Source organism: Corythoichthys intestinalis, chromosome 8 (genome assembly GCF_030265065.1).
Source record: "Corythoichthys intestinalis isolate RoL2023-P3 chromosome 8, ASM3026506v1, whole genome shotgun sequence".
Classification (NCBI taxonomy): domain Eukaryota; kingdom Metazoa; phylum Chordata; class Actinopteri; order Syngnathiformes; family Syngnathidae; genus Corythoichthys; species Corythoichthys intestinalis.
The window spans coordinates 42,334,280-42,356,345 of NC_080402.1; the positions used below are offsets into that span (position 1 = coordinate 42,334,280).

The following is a 22,066-nucleotide window of genomic DNA, read 5'->3' on the forward strand; positions in this document are numbered from 1 at the left end:
ATACTAGTAAATAATACATTGGAAACACCTGGAAACATTCAAAACATGGTGAATGTCAGTGTTTAGATCCTGAAGCTAAATAGAGGCAAGGCCTGTCAAATTGACGTGACAGGTGAGCCTGAATTGCTGTTTAGCTTGTCATGAAGATATCAGCCCGCTTGGCAGATGGAGAACATGCGACCCTGATCAATCCAATCCGTGCTGACGTCTCAGGGTCTCCACATGACCCCCCCCCCCCCACACACACACACACACAGCGCCTGTTCATCTTTTCTGCCCTTCTCTTTGTCACTGATGCCTACATTTAATTCTCCCAGCGATACATCAGCCTGATGACTCATGCACCGTCTCCCCCTCCCTTCTCTCCGCATGCTGATCCATTCGCAGCTTTCCTCCCTCCCGCAGCCTGGTGTTTGGGTATCTCAGTGCTGTCAGTGGATTCCAGAAGTGTCTGCCCTCTGACCACCAGTTTTACACTTGTCAATGTGTTTTTGTGGCTTCTGGAGTCAAAACACAGGCTGGCACAAGGAGAGAAAAAACGCATGACGCCTAACTAATGAGGCTTTCATGTTGACTTGAACTAATTGCGCTCTCCACAAAGTCAATCAGCATCATGGGAGACCATCTAGCAGCGCATACAGAAACAATTGCCAGTAGTGGTCATTTCAGGTGTGCTTCAAACAAAAACACATTTACAACTCAAAACAAATGTGCAATATGACTGAGTGTGTAATTTTTTCCAAAAAGCTACTTTTAAAAGATTTTGTAAAATATCTGCCATTTAAAAACATTTAACCGCCCCTTCCCCCCTAAAAATGGCATAAAATGCACATCCTCTATAAATGAGAAGCCTAAAACCGCATGTAACCCTATCAACAAAAACAAAAGACAAGCAAATTATGTATGTTTGACGCCAAATCCGCATTTTTAGATGACCCGTATCTCGGTTTTAGTGCCTTTTTGTCTGTCAGTCATCATGAGTGTGGGAATCTATAGGCCTATCTGTAATTCTTGAAACTAATGTTAATGAGAATGCAAAAAAATGATTATAGTTCTTTAATGAATTAACTGTGAAGGGCACAGCATTTGATACTTGGCCTTCAGTGACTTAATCCACCTCTTCATACCACTATTATCACATTTAGCTTAATATAAACTATCAATGCAGTACAAAAATGCCATATAAGAGCTCAAAACTGCCTTGTATGCCTGGAGCAGTTCAAAATTAATACCGGACATCTCAATACAATGCATCATACTCATCAGAAAGGCTTATTATTTGAATTCATGTATTAGGGCTTGTTTTTGTTTACCATAACTTTTGCCCTGAACAAACAATATGAAGGTCAGTTGTAAATTGGAATGGTCATACAAAAGCGGTCATTGCTGATATTTTGACTTACATCGGCCAGCACTGCTGTCTCAATACCCCCAAAGAGTTCGGATTGACAAGGCAGATTGAGACTGGAATCTAAACCCGACCAACCACCACTGATAACCAATGCTGAAATGGGTGATGCATCACAATAACAAATTCTCAGCCTTATCCGGCAACCAATGACAGCTGCTGGCATTCTTCTGACCTTTTATGTAATCAAATCTTCACCGTGTTTATCCTCCATCTGGTCTTTCAAAAAATAAAAGAACATTTGCCACTCACATGAAGCGCAGCTCAGACTCCCGACGCACCAAGACCTCCCTAAGGCGTTGGATCCGAGCCATCTCCATCTCAATCTCTTCTGGACACATGGTGCTCTCGGCCATGGACACGTCACAGTGACCTGGGAAACAAACAAAAAAAGCGTAGCTCCATTTCATTTACTCCAATTAGGACAGTAACAGATTCATCACACGCTCAAATACAAGCTGCCAGTCTGGTACAAGACTTTCGTGTCTAAATTTCGCAGCTGACCAATCTATGCGGGGAAAAAATGCTTTGAAAGTCATTGCATACATGAATGCATACATACATGAAGACCGGAAAACCTTTTAAAATTACAGACAATTGGCAGTTTCATCTTAACAATTCCGTCTACTTGTATGAGCAGAGGATTACCAGTCAACTGTTTACACATAGGTTGCACAAGTATGAAATGGAAGTGAAATTTAAAATCATACACACATAAACCACTACACTGTACCTTTTAAACTCAAGCGATCTTGCCAAAATACTGGAATATATTAGCATTAGTCAGGCATGCACAACAAGCAGGTTACATACTTTTAAATAAAGACCATTGGAACACCCATCCAAGCTGATTCTCTGGGCCTTGAGCGATCACAACTGGACTGTTTTGATTGTCTTAAACCAGTACAATTCAAAACAGCAGAACATTTTATATGAAATTTTTTTTTAAAAAAAAACAACAAAAAACTGGCTGAGCTGGGTACAAAGTTTGATGTAAAGTTTTGTTTTGGTGTTATTCATCCATTCATACATGTCATAGATAAGCTAAATTCTTTTACCTTTGAGCAAGAGGCGTGGTATTCAACTTTTTGTCAGTCAATGAGTGCATATATGAACAATCCATGCAAAAAAAAAAAAAATCTACATAGGAGAGCTTGAGCTGAGATTTAAAACCTGTGTGCAGTTTTGTTTTTGGCAGCCCTTTTAATTTTCATCTGTCTTAGTCTTTTGGACCGAAATACTTATTAGTCATATTTTAGTCATTTAAAAATTTCGTTTTCGTCTAGTTTTAGTCAACGAAAACTCATCCAAATTCTAGTTTTAGTCGACTTTTGCTCAAAAATGTTTTCGTTTGTAAACTTCAGAACTTTTATTCCATGAATAAATAAATTCATAAAAAGGTTTCCAACAATTTCAAATGAACATTAACAGACGAGGACATAATTGTAGAGTACAAGGACATCACCATCTTTGTGATGATAATACACACTCAGCAGGAGAACAATACATTGTTTTCAATTAATTAAACTTGCCTAGAACCCATGAACTGTATGTAGAAAGTTTTCCAAGCATTTAAAACGACACCACGCTAAACGCTAATTCCAACGCTACAAGTACGTTTAATGTGTTATGAGCGCTCAGCGCAGACCTTTAAACACTATAGCAACATGGCATATCTAGCCAAGATAAGAAAACAAAACTTACCAAGCAGCACCTGACCTGTTTCAAAAAAGGCAAGTCTGGAGCCCGTAGGACACTGGTGAGTAAGCATGTGTGGAAGGCGGGAGGAGGGCGCAATACGTCACATGAGTGACACGACGAAACACTGCTTTGATGCGTGTTAACTACACATCCGATAAGAAAATGTCACACATTGTGAACTTATGACGGAAACTATGTCGAATTTTCATCTTTTTCTACTCTTGTCAGACGAAATTGAATTTGTATCATCTCACAAGACACGTTTTTAACCCGTCGTCATGAAAAAGATTGTTCGTCGACGAAGTATTTTCGTTGTCGTCATCGTTGACGAAAACAACACTGCCTGTGTGTGATATGCCATCACGACTCCAGATTGTGCCTTTTATGCAGTTTCAACAAATAAACCTTAATTGTGCCTTTTATACAGTTCCAACTAATAAACCTTATACAACATTCTCATTTGCATCATTTTTAAAAAGAAAGTATTGTCATTTCACACATGGGCACTGACCCAAGCTGTAAAAGTTATAAAATTGCACTATCTGACGTGCTTTCAGTTACGCCACATCAGTGTTTGTTCATCATGAGACAGCTGTAGCTCCTGCAGAGACCCAAGCTGCAGTCAGTGAGTATGGAGCTGACTCACCGCAAGCAAACAAGAGCCTCAAACAGAAAAGGGGGGCTTGTTTATTCCCTCGCCAGAATTGAAACTAGATCAGAAAAGTTCCTACAGTGGCTAAGTAGCACAGTGCATAACAAGCCCGAGTGCTTTTAATAGCGTCTCTTTCCACATTTTTGCATACTGCACTGAATGGACTTTCAAAATACTGCTATGAGCCTGCTCATCACTCCAAACAAACAGCTCACGCTTCTCACAAGGAGAAAAGCAGTGTCGTTGCACCGACAAAGTTTACGCCAAGACAAGCTGCAGACATGGCAGTAGGTCTCTGCTTGCTCATAATGAATGCATCAAACACTGCATTCATTAACTAACATCATCAGTATAGCCCAGGACTTCATTTAATGAGGTTGGAAACAACGGGGGTGGTCTATAACAGGTAAATGTCAGTATCTGCATGACATCCAGCTGATGACACATCCTGCAGTCACATCGTCCACACATACAGAACCTACTTTGGACCGCATTACCTCCTCCTTGAAAGAAAACCTGCCAAGGAAGGGGGCTGTGCTTCTGTTTCCCCCTTGTCTGTTTGGGTGTTTGTATACGGAGAGAAAACAAAAGATCTATTTTCAAGTAGCTGTGTCTTTTCTTCAGGGTTCACGCTATGTGTTCCCTTGTGATGACTTGTCCTCAGCAGGGAGCATGCTTGTGTCATCACTTGCGTCATTCAGGTTTAGTAATAAAACGAAATACGTCGGAAATAATCTATGTACAATAGAACGTGACTAGGGTTTTCTTTTTGTGCCTGTAAGGTCTGAAAATATTGTCATTAAATATTTACAATGGGCTACTGTGTGTAAATGATATTTCATAACTCCTTTCAAAGTGAGAAATGTCTGCATTTGGTGTTGACTATAATACACGTCGTTTATAAGAGTCAATTTAAACATATATGTTGGACAATATTGTTGATGAAAGATGATTGATTTAATTGTTCTTCGTTTTCCATATACACATTCACATTTAACCTGCACATGCAGAAAGATTTAAAAACAAATAAAATTAAAATAAAAAAACTTTCTAATCAATTTTTGTCATTTGGTACCAAAAAATTACATTTGATTCGTAGTTAAATTGAATACACCTTAATGGATCTGTGGTAGACTAGTTGATGCAAGGCTGGATTTGTTTAACACTGGTTTGGTAGGGGTTTTGCTGGTACCGAAACCAGCATATGCTCAATTTTTGGACAAAAATTTTAAAGTTTTCAGTGATTCTGAATATGTTCTTTAAATTAAGAATGTGAAGTTTCCATCTTTAAACATAATTAGCATTGTTTTCATGTGCAATCCAGTTCCTTTTTGTGATAGCCTATATTCTATGATATTGCAATGACATTACAAATGTTCTTAATTCTGCATGCCAGCGTGCAGGCGAATTAATGGGCCTTAAATGAGAAATACACATTGCATACGCTAACACTAAAACAGAATCGCTGTCTTCCAACCACAACATACACGATATGAGATTACCGAGGATGTACGTCAACCTACAATCGTGGTTTCTTTCCCGAATGCTCACCTTTGTCCGTTGTCCACGCCGTTTGCGACACGGCGCCGTAGCTCCTAAGCGCACGCTCAGTGTCTGAAAAAGACTTCTTCATCTCCATGTTCAACCAGAGAGCTGCCTGATTCTAAATGAGCACGTCTAATGCAAGTCTAATTCCTCCCAGAGCCAGGTTTTCAGCCGGCTGAGCCTGAGACGCCGAGCATCTTTATCTGAGCTCCTTGGTCTCTCGATGTACCGAATCGGATGGAGACGATTCAGAGCGCATGCGCATTGCTGACGAGGAAATCAAAAGTCGCCCGCTGTTTCTGAGCTGAGATGACTCTCAACTAACTTTTTTCATAGACCAGATTTTAAAACTACGACAAAGTATTGAAGTAGTGATATGTGAATGCAAAATTTAATATGAAGTGTGTCGTGGCGGGCTGCTAGCACAGATGGGTGAGCGATTTTTTTTTTGTCATTTAAAAAAAATATATTCATTCATTTTCCAAGCCGTTTATTTTTATTAATTAGTCACATTAAAAAATATATATATAAAAAAACAACAACAACAACAAAAAACATATACAGTGACCTCCATAATTATTGGATTAATAATAATGTGTTGTTTAGCTTCTAATATTTTTTCTTCTTCTAAATAATATGGGACCTTAATGGAAAAAAGAGAAAAATCCAACCTTCAATACAAGTACATTTATTCAGTGGGGGAAAAAATCCCACATGAAGAAATAATTATTTGACATCAAATAATGTGTGTCACAATTATTAGCACCCCTGGTGTTAATACTTTGTACAACCCCCTTTTGCCAACAAAGCAGCACCTAATCTTCTCCTATAATGTTTCACAAGATGGGAAAAGACAGAAAGAGGGATCTTCAGCCATTCCTCTTTGCAGAATCTCTCTAAATCATCCAGAGACCTGGGTCCTCTCTTCTGTACTCTCCTCCTCAGCTCACCCCACAGGTTTTCAATGGGATCGAGGTCTGGGGACTGAGATGGCCATGGGAGGGGCTTGATTTTGTGTTTGGTGAACCATTTCCGTGTAGATTTGGCCATATGTTTAGGGTCATTGTCTTGCAGAAAGACCCAGTGGCGACCCATCTTCAGCTTTCGGGCAGAGGGCAACAGATTTTGATTTAAAATGTCCTGGTATTTCAAAGCATTCATGATGCTATGCACCCTGACAAGGTTCCCAGGGCCTTTGGAAGCGAAACAGCCCCACAGCATCACTGACCCACCCCCATACTTCACAGTAAGCACTAAAATAATATTGTAGAAGTGATCATTTAAAATGTAAACACATGCATACATTTATATAAATAAAGTACAGTATTGCAAATTTCTGAGTACATGTATTGTTTTAGAAGTATAGATCAAAAATGTTATCCCCTTTTGCATTAACTCACTGGCTGTCACTGACATCAATGGCAGCCAATGAGGATAACCAATCATTCTATCCAAATTGTAGCTCCTTCTTTTACTTCCTGAGCAGGTTTGAGCACTTACATAGATTTTTAGTGTGGAGTTTGCATGTCTATGCGTTTTCTGTAGGCACTATATACTTTAGCTTCCTCCCTCATTATAAAAACCATGCATTTTTGGTTTATTGAAGATTTTGCTTGAATGATTGTTTGTAACCAGTCTACATTGTACCGTCCCGATTAAGTAACAGAATTATACGACTCACAGTCTAGGACAAGTCTGTTGTTTTGGTTGATGGCGGCGAAGGACAAAGTGATTTGCGCAAATGAAAAAAAAGTGATATAATATTCTGCTGCATTGTTATAGAATATTATTCAGTATTGGTTTCTCTTGGCTCAGGGATAAAGCTTGTGACTCAAACATTAATTTTCATTATCTAAATTTGTCAATGCAAAGACTCCCACAAAGAAGTACATTATGTATTTTTATTGATTAATATATATTACATATCTGTTATATAACAGTCACAATAACTTAAGCAGGATAAAATATGACAAAAGACCACATTACCTATCAAAAATCACCTTCCTGGTACCAAAATCAATGCAGCATGTGCAGTTTCACAAGCCAGTAGTCAGTGCAAGAACAGCTGATATAAAACAGACATATCAATCATTTGAATGTATAATTCCAGTGTTAAACATTAACTCACAACAAATCTAATCATTTATAAATATTACCCCCCAAAAAACAACAACAAAAACACAACATTTCAGTGCAGTTGAAAGGTGTCTGGTGCAAGAAATGAGAATTAAGTTTTATGTCATAACCATCAATATTCATTAAAATCAATCACAGGTTTACTTCATGTTGAAAAGACAAGTTGAATAAAAAAGAATCACATTATACTCTGTATTAAAAGAACTGTTGAAACTATCTTCCTCTGTAATATAATAGAAATCTTTTACGTGGAGTGGTTTATATTCCCCCCAAAAATGTTTTTTTTTTTTTTTTTTTGCAGAAGTTTTAGCTTGAAAATGAGTAATAAACAGTCTACAGATATAGACTAATAGTAATAAGTGATTTTCATACAAATGGTTCTGTGTCAAAATATCATGCGTTGAAAACAATAAGGAAGCATGTCAATTGAAATGAACATTTAAGTGGTAAATGAAATGGTGCAGACGGTATTGTTACATTCATACAAAGCAAAAAGGACCTTGTTTTTGCAAATTCAAGAAGTGGATGTATTTCTATTTATATGTTCATTGATACAGTACATAGAGTATATGCGTGTGGATATTTACATATCGCTTTGTTTGTGTATACATACACTGTAAGCAGACACTGTGCTTATTATATTGCATCCTGTACCAAAACGTATTGATGATACGCAACTCCATGATTGTACATTGTTGTGAGAAATATAAACACGATTAAAAGCACATTTTGGTAGCAGGTGTGCACTTATTCTTATTTATTACGAGTTTAAATGTACGGTAAATAGTCAATTCTAAAGACAGCAAAATACCCATATATAAGAGTGTCTGCAGAGTTGTGGACCGACATCTTGTCAGTTGTTTGTTTTCCTCGGTAAAATAGATAATTTCTAGGTGAGTTTTTTTTTTCCGATTATAGGTCACAAATAATGGTAGATCTGAAAAATATATATCTTGGCTTCATTTTTTATATTAAAAAGGAACTCTCGCATTTGAACAGGGTGTTAGACATCTCTATCCAATTCACACTGTCATTGCATTAACAAAATTGTTAAATTGTAAATAATGGAAGCAATTACACATAGTGTCTATAGGTTTACAGTATAAAGAGGATCAGCACTGCTCCCATTAGGTACCAGCAGCAGCTCCAATGTAAAGTGATATTCGCACCAACCATTTCAAAACAATATCACGTGTTTCACAAGTTTTCATTTTCAGTGGCTCAATAAAAGTCCCGTTTGCATGTGGCAGCTTCAGAAACTGAGACACACTCAAAAGAAGGTCAGTTCATATAGACAGCCTGTTGTGGGCTCCCCCTACTGTTTAGAAAGATAGCTACCACCAATTGCATTTTCACAACCTGACCCTTCTTGTTTTAGAAGTGAAGACACTAAAAAAACTAATACCTCCCCCCAAAAAACATTGTCTGGTTATTTTAGTGAGCAGCAGCTTTTTATGAGCACAGAAACTAAAAATCAGGTTATCAGGCAGCAGGACAGAAACAGAAGATATGTTATTTTCATATTTAAAAAGCCATTGTATGATTGAAACAATTGTCTAGTAGTGATTTTACCTCATATTAGTACTGCAAGTAATGGCATTCTTGATAAACACTATATACTCCTATGTCTGAGACTGAGAAAGAATCATTATCGATGTAATGAAAATGAAAACATGATCATTCTTAATTGTTTGTAGAAGACGGCAAATGAATAACAGCCTCCTATCATTAAAAAACTATTAAGGAGCACCTTCTGATAATAAACTCACTGGCCACATCATTGTGTCTTATGTTGCAGTCAATAAGTATATTTTGTAAATTAGCATAACACTGACCCCTGAGTGATTCATTAGCTGCTCTCTACTCCCTCCATAACTCCCACCTTCTTCTGATATGTCACTTGTGTTTAGATGGAGGATTTACCGCTGCATCTTGAGAGGTAAGTTGCTTCCGTTTAACATTGTCTGTCTTCTCCACTGCGTCCTCTTTGGAGGGGAACATCCATGCAAGTGCCGCACCAGCGGTGCCGTCACCACTTTGACGCGAGAAGCACAAGAAGGTGGCCCACACGAAGGCACAGCAGCCACTGAAGGTGGTCCGCACAAACGGAGGCACCAAGGCAAAGTTCAGAAACTGGAGAAGACAAAACGACGTTTTGCACCATTGTCAGTTGACAGTTTTGTAAATTAAAATGAATACAAATGCTGATTATTCTTTAACACAATGCAGGGCAACGAAACTAGAGGCTGTAAAGCATTCACTTTTCTTAGTCACATATTACCACAAATGGCCAAGAGTCCAATTATATCCCTTAAAAAAAAAGTTAATGTTTACCTGCATGAACGGCCAGAACATTAGTCCAGTCTGAAATGAAAAAGAACACGAGATGAACCACTTAAAGACTGTCAGACAAGTTTATTTGTGTGTTACCACCACATAAACAATCTAAAACAGGCACAATGTGACAATGACCACTGAGAAGGAAACTTAATACAGTAGTGCAAATGTCTGTTTTTTTCTCCTCAATTAACAGCAATTACTTGACTTTATTTTGTGCTATTGTAAAGTGACTTGTTAATTTCCAGCATTTCCTGTTTCAGTGTTTGCATTTGCTTGAATATTATGAAGTTGCCTTGGATACCACAACTATGCCTCTACAATTGCACAAGCAACACCCCCTTCATGCACCATTGAAGGAAGGACGGAAAGTCATTTGAATTTTGTTGCATCACAGTCAGCATATCTTTACATGAATTATAGTTAAGAGATATGAACATAGTTGTTAAATAGTGGCTGTTGTGTTGATAAATGTTCTACGATATTGACAGTTTGACCAAGGGCATAGGTTTTGTCTCAACATTGGTAGGGACGATATAACAACATAATCAGCATTTACACTTTTTGCTAGGGACGGGACATTAATAAGACCAAACAAATTATTGAACGGGGGTCAAGGCTACATTTCTCACGACTTTGAACCAAATTAATTGATAGGCTAAATAATAGGGGTGTAACGGTACACAAAAATATCGGTTTGGTACGTACCTCGGTTTTGAGGTCACGGTTCGGTTCATTTTCGGGACAGTATGAAAACAAAATGCAAAATATAAATGTGCGAGTTGTTTATTACACACTTTTGTGCTTTCAACAATAAGAACATTAGCCTATACAAAGCTAGAATTCTGCTCAAAAAGTAGCAGGTATTCCAAGATAATAATCCACCAACAATTTGCCTTTCAGACCCCGCGTACTGGTCAGCTTTCTGAAAGAAAGAAGAAAAAAGAAGTCCTTTGCTAGAGAGAAAAGCAATCCCAATGACAAAGATTTTAACATGTATTTTACAAATGAAATGCCTCAATGAATAATTGTTTTTTTTTTCTTATGAACGGTTTTCAAAACCTTTATTGGTGGATTTTCTCAAGTTAAAGCACCATACAGAAATTAATATATTCAATTGTGTAAGCAGGATCGGTGTATTATTCTTATTATTTAATTACAGGTGTTTTAGCTCATTTCAATTTATTTTATTTAAATGGGCTATTATTTATTTTATTATGCGTTTATATTTTACAAATGTGATGTAGTATTCATTTATATTGTATATTTTATGCTGTATAACTTTAGTTCCTATGTGGATATTAGTTCCTACTTGTTTTGTTGTGGTAGGAGGGTTTTGTATTGAACACGGGGCCGTGTTGGTTATTATTATAGCAGAGAAGACAGCTGTAAATCAACAATTACAAGTCAACTGTGCCCGATCTACCACTCAAGAGATCTGATGGACTCAAAAAGTGGGTTACGATTGCATGTTAGTTTGAAAATCCACCAGATCCACCGTATTTTTACACGAGTGACTTCCGGTCTGCCCGATCCTAGCTAGTAGTATTGACGCAGGAGGGCCACGTCTCGCGTCAAATAATAAACTCTGCTGTTCTTTTTCGTGTGTGTCGCGTTAAGGCGCTTCTGGGAAGCGTCTAACACGCGGCCGCACTGCGACTGGTGTGCATTGGCTGAATGACTTTAACGCCCGCGTTTCACTGCGTCCTCGCGGCGGCCACGTTGTCGCGTCGTTGACGTTTCTGGGTTATATACTGTCCTACCGTGTTGGTCCTCATCATAGTGGAGAAGACGGAGTAAATATAATCTACACAAAGAAACTAACCTCATCAACTCACAGCCTCGAAAAGGAAGGGTTACATTACGTCAGAAACTCGTTCGGTACGCCTCCGTTCCGAACAGAGCACCCCGTACCGAAACGGTTCAATACAAATACATGTACCGTTACACCCTTACTAAATAATCAAGGCAAAATAAATCTGTATTGACTTAGACTAACTTTCACGTGTATTGGTTCAGGTGATACAACGTTCGAGTCAAACCTTTGTTTTCAAAAACTACTAAAGAAACATTTTAAAGTCCTTTTATCAAAAAACAGGGAGCTATCCAAGAATGGGTCCACTTCTGGGGGACACTGGAGCACCCCTAGACTCAAACTAAAGTATTGTTATATAAAGGCGATATGGGGAAAAGTAATGAAAAAAAAATCTGAGATATCCAAGGACCGATCTACATACAGTGGGGAGAACAACTTTTTGATACACTGCCAATTTTGCTGGATTTCCCACTTGCAAGCCAAGTAGAGGTCTGTAATTTGTATCATAAGTTCTCTTCAACTGTGAGGGACGGAATCTAATACAAAAATCCAGAAAATCACATTGTATAATTTTTAAATAATACATTTGTATTTAACTGCATGAAATAAGTATTTGATACATTACCAACTAGTAAATATTTCGGCTCTTAGTTCTTTTTTAAGAATCCCTCCTGTTCTCCACTCATTACCGGAAGTAACTGCACCTGTTTGAACTTGTTACCTGTATAAAAGGCACCTGTTCACATGCTCAAACAAACAAACTCCAACCTCTCCACAATGGCCAAGACCAAAGAGCTGTGTAAGGACATCAGGGATAAAATAATAGACCTGCACAAGGCTGGGATGGGCTACAGGAAAATAAGCAAGCAGCTTGGTGAGAAGGAAACAACTGTTGGAGCGATTATTAGAAGATGGAAGAAGTTCAAGTTGACGGTCAATCTGCCTCGTTCTGGGGCTCCATGCAAGATCTCACCTCGTGGGGCATCACTGATCATGAGGAAGGTGAGGGATCGGCCCAGAACTACACAGCAGGACCTGGTCAATGACCTGAAGAGAGCTGGAACCACAGTCTCGAAGAGAACCATCGGAAACACATTACGCCGTCATGGATTAAAATCCTACAGCGCACACAAGGTCCCGCTGCTGAAGCCAGTGCATGTTCAGACACGTCTGAAGTTTGCCACTGACCATCTGGATGATCCAGAGGAGCAATGGGAGAAGGTCATGTGGTCGGATGAGACCAAAATTGAACTTTTTCGTCTAAACTCGGCTCGTCGGGTCTGGAGGAAAAAGAAGGATGAGTACAACCCCAAGAACACCATCCCAACCGTGAAACATGGAGGAGGAAACATCATTTTTTGGGGCTGCTTCTCTGCCAAGTGTACAGGACGACTGCACCGTATTGAGGAGAGAATAGATGGGGCTATGTATCGCCAGATCTTGGCTGACAACCTCCTTCCTTCAGTGAGAGCCCTGAAGATGGGTCGTGGCTGGGTCCAGCATGACAACGACCCAAAGCACACAGCCAAGGCAACTAAAGAGTGACTCCTAAGAAGCATCTTAAGGTCCTGGAGTGGCCTAGCCAGTCACCAGATCTGAACCCGATAGAAAATCTATGGAGGGAGCTGAAAGTCCGTGTTGCCCGGCAGCCGCCCCGAAACCTGATGGCTCTGGAGAAGATCTGCATGGAGGAGTGGGCCAAAATCCCTGCTGCAGTGTGTGCAAACCTTGTCAAGGACTACAGGAAACGTTTGGTATCTGTAATAGCAAACAAAGGTTTCTGTACCAAATATTAAGTTCGATTTTTGTGATGTATCAAATATTTATTTCATGCAATTAAATGCAAATTTATTATTTAAAAATCATACAACGTGATTTTCTGTTTTTTTGTATTAGATTCCGTCCCTCACAGTTGAAGAGAACTTATGATACAAATTACAGACTTCTACATGCTTTGCAAGTGGGAAAACCAGCAACATCGGCAGTGCATCAGATACTTGTTCTCCCCACTGTTTGAGGCATACTAGACTACCCCAAGTCTCGAACCAAATTATTCTCATGAAATTCTAAATGTGTGATTTCATTTCACAGATTGTGTTTTCAAGACAGTTCATGTCAGTGTCCCCGTAAAGTGGACCCATTCTTGGATAGCTCCCCGTTTGTTTTTTTTTTTAAATAAAGGGACTTGCACTCTGAGGCCACTGCCGTGCATTACCGTAATGCACATAATGCAAACAATGTTCCAAATGAGGGACGGCTAGCTTGACTTCATGGTTCCTTGTGGAGGCGGCATGACCGTCGTAGTTTTGCAGGTTAGCAAGTTCACACAGCTTAATGTTATGCTAACTCTGATGCAGGTCGGACTTTCAGTAGCAAAATTGGTGGTTTCCCCCACCTCCACAACATTGACATCCTTCTACATTACTTACAGTGACTGCTGCTGGCTGAAAAAAACTTCCAATATCCCTCCTCTTATTGTTGACATGAATCTGTCGAGGCTCTGTGTCTGTGTGGCGGGGAGGTCATGTCATCAGCATATCAAACGCGTGTTTGAGGGAAAAATATGGACCGGCTCATTAAGCAAATGAAAAGCGATAAATGTAAGTCTGAACATAAAAAGAAATCACTTAATAATGGCAGGGTCTAATCTATCCGTACACAATATGGGAAGACAATCTAAATTGGTTATTTAACTGAACTCATTATATAATGCAAATAAGGATGTTTATAAGTTGGTGGGAACAATCTGAGCATCTTGAAAAGTTGGTAGTGTTATGTCCCTACCGTCCCTATGCAAACCTATGCCCTTGAGTTTGACACTGGAACAAAATTGAATCCTATGGTTTTGACGAATACTAATGTGTTTGACTTTTGAGGTTTTTTTAAAAAATTTATTATTAAAGAGTATCACATTTGAAAAATTGGATCCTTTTTTCATTAAAATATCATTAAAGACTTTTGAAAGAGAATAGCAACCGGCCGCAATTACATCACAAACTTGTTGTGCTCACCTTATAAGTGTTAAGGAATTTGTCTCTCCAGTCTTCCATGATATCTTCTTTGCCCTCTAAGAAACTGACACCTGTTAAAACATAGAATACCAGATGCAATTAGACTAATAAATAAAATGCAAACTTTATAACTTCAACTATCCACATTCATTTTTTTTTACACAATATCTATCTCTTTCATTGTGAGTTACATAATTCTGGTGAGGTATTTACATGATATTGTGAAGTGTTGTCTTGAAATACTTTGGTCCTATTCATTTTACTAATGATTGTCTAAAAAAAAACGAGAAAACATTTATGAACAAACCCCATTGTTGTGTCACTTTCGTAATGGGAAGGAAAGTAAATTCCTCTAAATATGACATCTAGCGTCGTTGGGCCTATTTTAGGGGGGCTTAAAATAATCTCAATCCCCCTAAAAATATTGGTGTTGTTTTATTAAAAAAAAAAAAAAAAAAAACTGGCGTATTCACTATGAAGTTGCCAGAATATTAGTTAATGTAAATAATTATGTAACCTGTGATTATTAATTTAAATATGATCATAAATCTGTGAGTTCCCCCTCACTGATAGAGAGCCCCATGAGGGCGTACTTATCCAATCCATTCCACTTGTTTCATATAGAGAATGCCCACATCACTAAAAATCCATTCCGTGTTTTCCCTGTGACTTGATCGTACCTGCACTGTGTGCGTGTGTACCTCTGACGCCGACAGTCTTGAGTAGAGCGTGAACGTGAATAGATGGATAAAGGTTGGACATAGACTAGGCCTGAACGATATATCGTTTAAACATCGCCATCGCGATGTGCGCATGCGCAATAGTCCCATCGCAAGGACGTGTGATAGTTTTTTCATTTCATTTTTTTAAAATCCACAAACGTTTGTTTTGAGGAAGGAGAGGGAAGGAGAGCGCACAGCGTCTCTTTCCCTCCAGCAAGTCATCGCATGCATTCCTGCTAAGACCTTCCCATCAGAGGCTTTTTAGTACAGGTGGGAACATTGTTACGTGCCAACGTTCTTGTCTCAAGCCTGCAATAGTGGATAAACTAGTAGTCTTGGCCAAAAACCTATGAGACCCAGTTGAGAATTGCTGAGCAAGGAAGGTGGACAATATGCAGACAAATACATAACACAGCTGGAGGAATGTCTTTTCTTCTTTTTATTCATGTGACAGCTATCAGGAAGGCAGGAAATTTGGTTCTGTTATTCATCAGTTATTTGCAGTTATTCAGGTCAATTATTTACAAGTTGAATTGAGTTTGTTTCTTTTATATTTAAATTTATTGTAAATCGTATTTTTCAAATATCTATATATAGTACTGCTGCACATAAAGTTTTGACACTTAATATTTTTGTTTAAATATTTTTACAACTTTGTTGCCGTTTTGCAGTTTTATATTGTAATATTTTGTGTAAACAGCTCAGGGGACTAATGCACTTGCACTTTTATTAGTCAGATTTAATATTTAAGTTCAAATATGTTGACAACTTTGTTGTTTTACTGAGGTTTTTATTTATTGTTATAGTTTGTGAACAACTCTTTTATTTGTCATATTTAATATTTTTGTTCAAATATGTTTACAACTTTGTTGTTATTTTACAGAAGTTTTTATTTATTGTTATATTTTGTCAAAAACTTAGGGGACTAATGCACCTGCTCTTTTATTTATTATTTGCTGCTGTTGAAGTGTAAAATATTGTGTTCAATAAATGATCTATTTTGTGCAGACATGGCTTCCTGGATCCCTTCATAAAGCAATCTTCATCATTCACAAATGAAACGGTATTATATGAATACACTGTGGTCACGGTGTGTCAAGTAAAGTATTTCCAAACAGCTATTCAAGTCATCTAGTGAAAATTTCTTTAAAAAAGATAAAAAAATATATATATAATACCGCAATATAATATCGCAATATATTGCAAACCTCAAAAAAATTGCAACAATAGTTTTTTCCAATATCGTTCAGGCCTAACATAGACCGATTTCAAGAAAATTAGTATTTATCACTGCTGGGAGTAACAATTAGTTAGCTCCAACCCCCAGCTAACAGCAGAAAGTCCCATGTAATTAATAAACCAAATGCTCCGTGTTTGACATAGAAAAACCTGGCTTCCACTCTACAGACAAACTCTGCGGACATCTTATCTTCTTTGTTTTGCGGTCAAAAGTTACATCCCAGCGCTGAAATAACGCTGCTACTTAGCTACTGCTAGCTAGTAGTGATGGGAATTCCGGCTCTTTTTAGAGAGCCGGTTCTTTTGGCTCGGCTCACTAAAAAGAGCCGGCTGTTTTGGCTCCAAAATGGCTCCTCAGTTTTTTTGTTGCTTAAATTAATTTACTACCAAAAATAATGTCAAATTATGTGTAAAACGAATTACTAATGTAAAAAATATACAGTAGATCAAATATTTATTATTTTTATGGCTTTATTTTTATTCTTCTGAACATACTCAAGATGGAGTACAACAAAGAATACATTATAAAATACAAAAACAAAGAAAACAAACCCATCCCAAAAAAAGGTCAACAAAAAGTTCCAATCTCTGGTTGCGTATATTTATAAGTTTTTAACTATTTACAGTAAAACAACATAAGTAAGCTTTGATTACCACACAACAAATTATAAATTAAAATTTGTAAAACAAAACGAAAAAAGTAGCATCCAGGTAAAAGTTTTAGCTAGTCTTTAGCGAAGATTGGCATTAAGAAAAACCATATTCATAACCAATTATTATCTAAGTACTAGTATATTATACATATATATACAATATATTATATATAGATTAGTATAGGCCAATATATAACCCCTCCTCTTCCTCCTCACTGCAGCACGTGTGTTTAACCCTCCCCCTTCTACCATGGATCTTGACCAATCACGTGCGGCTTTAACCGAAGTGGGGGGAAAAAACAGGAGAAAAAAAAAAAGTCGGCTCCTATTAGGAGCGGCTCCCTATTAGAAGCCGGCTCCCGTCGTTGACTTCTAAGAGCCGGTTCGTTCGCGAACTACACATCAGTAGTTAGTCTGAAATGCATTGTGAAGGTCCAGGTTGTCTTTTTTACAACTATCTTTGGGGTGACTTCCTTCGAATCTGGAACATCAGCTGTGTTTCTCACTTTACGCATAGATGAGTACAGGAGCTCATTCACGTACAGTACAGGCCAAAAGTTTGGCCCCACCTCATTCAATGCTACACAAATGGAAGTCCCAACCCCAAATGGCGAGAGTGTGCAAAAAAGTAATCAGAGCAAAGGGTGGCTACTTTGAAGATACAAGAATATTACACATGTTTTTCAGTATTTCCTTTTTTTTTTTTTTTCTGCTAAGTACACAATTCCACACATGTTTATTCATAGTTTTATTACCTTCAGTATGAATTCACAATGTATATAGTCATGAAAATAAAGAAAATGCATGAATGAGAACGTGTGTCCAAACTTTTGGCCTGTACTGTACGATTATCATCAGTGGATGGCCATAATAATACACTAATAATAATCACTCCGCCACCTTTATTGACCTCTAGGAGTCAGCGCAGAGGAGCAAAGAGAGTGAGAGGGAAGAGACCTCTTTTGTAAACGTGAGTAGGAGAGTAATGATTAGAAAGTGGAGAAAGCCAAGAAGACGATTATATATAGCATACACACACACACGCACACACATACCTACACTATATATGTACATACAGTATGTATGTATGTAAATATTTGGATATGGCGGAAAACACTCAGGTGACTTGAAGTTCTGCTCTGAGACCCCCAATTTGGCCAACTTTCTAAATTGTCCAATGTGCGTGTGTGATACATCATTGGAAAGCTTAAAATCTCAATTTTCTGGGGGAAGAAATTTTTTTTAACAGGAGGGCATTTAAATATTTTTTTTTTTTTTTTAAACAGCAAAACCCTATCTGGAGGTGAGAGCAAGAAAGAGCAGAATTAAAGACGCCGTGACTTTAACGAGACAGTATCGCGTACCTACCTTGTTTTGATCCAAAAACTCCATGTAGCATGTACAGTATCACTGAGTGTCAAGACACAGCTGTGAATGGCCATAGTTGGATTTTGGGGGGGATTTTATGGGTGAAACATGGTAATATAACAAGGGTCGCGATGCAGAAATCGCAGACATCAAGGGGTGGTCGAGATTTTCTTTTTCATATATTTACCCTTTAAAACGTTATTTTTCAATTTTTCTTTGTTTGGATCAATTATTTATCATCTCTAACATATCGGAGAAAATGCGACAGTAACAAAAAAAAAACAATTAAGCGATAGTTATGAGGTAGATATCCGTGACTTTTTTACAGACACCATTTTTTTCATTGTTACGTAGTTTGTTTAAAAGTTTAAAATATGCGAGTGAATAATTTTTTAAAGTCGTTTTTTTTAAAAACGAAATATTAGACATCAATTAATGAGTCAAAGCAAAAAAATGACAGACATTTTGAATAAAAATTATAATTAATTACCTTCGTTTTATGGCTGGGTTGAAACAAAAGCGCTTACGCGACGTTGTAAACTGAGGTTTCCAGGGTAAAACGGACAAATTAAAAATTGTTCGGGGGCTTGATGCGCCATGAATCTGCTATGGCAGCATATAGACATATAGTTCTATCAAACACAACAGTTGCTTTGGCTTAAATTACAGCAGTTTCTTTTAAAGAGGAGTGCAAGAGCAGCAACTGCTTTTTCAGTACTGTCTGTGTTTTCCGCCATATACATTTGTGTGTGTAAGGCAAATTAGCCTGACCCAGATATTACTTCAAGAAATTAGAACTCAAGAAATTAGTAGTATTTTTCAGGGTTTGAAATGACATTTTTGTTACATATGTGCCCAAAATTGAATCTGTGTGACTTACAAATATTTAGGAACCAAAAATTACTGTGATGTGACCGAAAGTCATGGCATTAGCTTCTATGATTAAACATACATATATTAGGGCTGTCAAACGATTAAAATTTTTAATCGAGTTAATTACAGCTGAAAAATTAATTAATCGTAATTAATCGCAATTAATCGCCATTCAAACCATCTATAAAATATGCCATATTTTTCTGTAAATTATATATATATATTCTGTAAAATAATTTGTTGGAATGGAAAGATAAGACACAAGATGGATATATATATTTAACATATGGTACATAAGGACTGTAGTGGGCATTTCACTCTACTGTCATTTAAATCTGTCTATGCTGTCCTCACTCCGAAGCGTCTACTGTTTCCAAAGCTAGACAGCTAGTGAACGACGCCTTAATAATCACACTTCTTCCTTTTTAATCTGATTTATTAATAAAATGGCCTCAAACCATTGTCCTCTTTAGACCGTAGTGAAACTACAAAAAAAAGTACACAAGCATTGCATTAGCAAAAACGTTAGCTTAGCACGCTATACAGGTTCACTAAACATAAACAAAAAGCGTCTCATACAAAAAATATAACATTTCGCTTACTAACATAATATGTACATTCTTTACAACAACCACACTTACGGACAAATCTTGTCCAAGGATCATATAAGCACAACATTACAACGTTGGCGTCAGCCCGAGACGTCGTGCAGCCATATTGAACTGGCATGAAAGCAATAAACCATGTCGCAAAGCGACCACAAGAGTTCGCTGTTAGACAGCACAAAAAACCTTGCTGTAAAACTTACCAAAAGGCAGAATACTGTCTGAGCGGGACACGTGCGTTAATTGCGTCAAATATTTTAACGTGATTAATTTAGAAAATTAATTACCGCGCGTTAACGCGATAATTTTGACAGCCCTAATATATATATAGATACATATATATATATAGAAAACACTACGCTCACTTACATCCTGGTCATCTCATTAGGGCTAAGCCCCCCTAATTCTTAAAAGCTAGTGACGCCCCTGAAATCTAGCATTCAAAACCTCCGTCTTGACACAGTAAATTAGATTTGTGGAAGCAGATTGTTACCTAACTAAGTGTGTAGAAATGTAAATTCTTTCCGGATGCACTAACTATTGTGCGTGGAGAAAGTCACGTGAAATCAAAGAGCAATAATTGACCTTTGAACTCGGGACAGAAGAAACAGACTGATTGAGGTCGTGTTGTAAGCAGATAAATAAGTCGTGCATTTTCAGTTAATCATCAACTGGTAGGTAAGTTACCGACCTGTGTAGAAGACGCTTGTGGCCAAGGGCGCAGCCGTGGTCTGATCCAGAATCAGCTTCCTCAGCACCATCCCGGCAGAATTCCCCGGGAATCTGCGCTCCAGAAAGCGCATCCAAAAGAAATTGAAGTTGCCATGGAAACTGAAAGCGACCACGGCGACATTCCGCGTATGTCTCCAATCCATTTGGTCCCGTTGTGAAAACCATTGGTGGACAAAGTCGCCCCCCGCGAACAGGCAACCGTATAACGTCACATTGGTGACCCACGGGAACCGACGGACGTGTTTAACGACCGCCTTTATCATGATTGGAGTCATAAATAAAACATATCACGCGGTATTATAACGTGACAGCGGTAAAGAGGGCATCGTGGATGAATATTGCTCTGACCAACATCAAATGAAAATACACTATTCACTCAATGCTATTCGGTCAGGACGAGAGAAATGACGTGCGTCGCATCTACCCAATGAACTTCACGTCAACAAAATTTAGAAAAAAAAAAAATCCGATGGAAAACACTCACAATTTCAATCACTCGTTTATGTTTGCATCTGGAGAAAGGTCAATCCTCGACAAAATTGTGTTCTGTACTTGCTCGTTGAATGGTCGGTCCGGAGAAGCAGCCCATTTGCCTCGACATTCTCCGTCTCGCGGGGCGTGTTTATCTGCCTGTCCCGGCCCATATTCAATTATCATTGGCTCGGTCGTCTTTAGGGCGGGATTAAATAAAGTCAAGGAACAGATTGGCCAGGGCCATGAGATAGGCGACGTTACGATTGGCTGGTGACCACTCACGGGTTTTACATGAGGATAGTTTTACAGAGCCCCAGTCAGCTGGTTGTAAAGTAGGGGTGTGACAAAATATCGAAATGGTGATATATCGTGATACTTTGTATCCCAAAAGGTTATCGATATACTCCTGCAAGAATCGAGATATCATTTTAAAAAGGTGTCAATGTCTTAAAAATAGAAAAAAAAGAAGAAAAAAAAAGGAACCAACAGGTTGCTACCAAAATCTTCCACCATAATAGTGTCTCAGTTAACTCTAAGGCTGCATTGACGGTGCTCGACACCCAATCCATTTAGACTGGGAACGTTCGTTCATTCGAAACCAGAGCATTCACAGTCATTCTGTCAGACTTTCAGGGCATTTACAGGTCACTTGCTGTTCATTTTAGGGCATTTCAAGGTCATTTCCGGTTGAGTTTGAGTCACTGCCCATTCACTTGGGTGATTCCCAGGTCACTTCCTGTTCTGCAACACAAAATGAACAGGAAGTGACCCATAAAATACCCCAAAATCAACAG

The 22,066-nt window shown here is 38.2% G+C and overlaps 2 protein-coding genes across 3 annotated transcripts in view; both read right to left on the bottom strand.

Moving 5' to 3' along the window:
• bmerb1 (bMERB domain containing 1) overlaps nucleotides 1-5,555 on the bottom strand; it is an 11,452-nt gene extending 5,897 nt beyond the window's left edge. Inside the window, exons 1-2 of one of the 2 annotated variants that reach the window (XM_057843435.1) lie at nucleotides 5,313-5,555; nucleotides 1,661-1,781 (exon numbers count right to left, since the gene is read on the bottom strand). In XM_057843435.1, coding sequence (XP_057699418.1) covers nucleotides 1,661-1,781; nucleotides 5,313-5,400 — 209 coding nt within the window. In that variant the 5' untranslated portion in view covers nucleotides 5,401-5,555. Of the gene's footprint in view, nucleotides 1-1,660; nucleotides 1,782-3,112; nucleotides 3,191-5,312 lie in introns of those variants that run through there. The other variant, XM_057843436.1, reaches the window with a different exon arrangement.
• Nucleotides 5,556-5,864: 309 nt separating this feature from the next.
• Nucleotides 5,865-21,428, bottom strand: LOC130920317 (mpv17-like protein). Its single transcript, XM_057843433.1, has 4 exons — nucleotides 20,758-21,428; nucleotides 14,607-14,677; nucleotides 9,777-9,806; nucleotides 5,865-9,575 (listed from the first exon to the last, which is right to left on the bottom strand). The coding sequence occupies exons 1-4, from the start codon at nucleotides 21,071-21,073 to the stop codon at nucleotides 9,339-9,341; spliced, it is 654 nt and encodes a 217-aa protein (XP_057699416.1). The 5' UTR covers nucleotides 21,074-21,428; the 3' UTR covers nucleotides 5,865-9,338.
• Nucleotides 21,429-22,066: the final 638 nt, after the last annotated feature.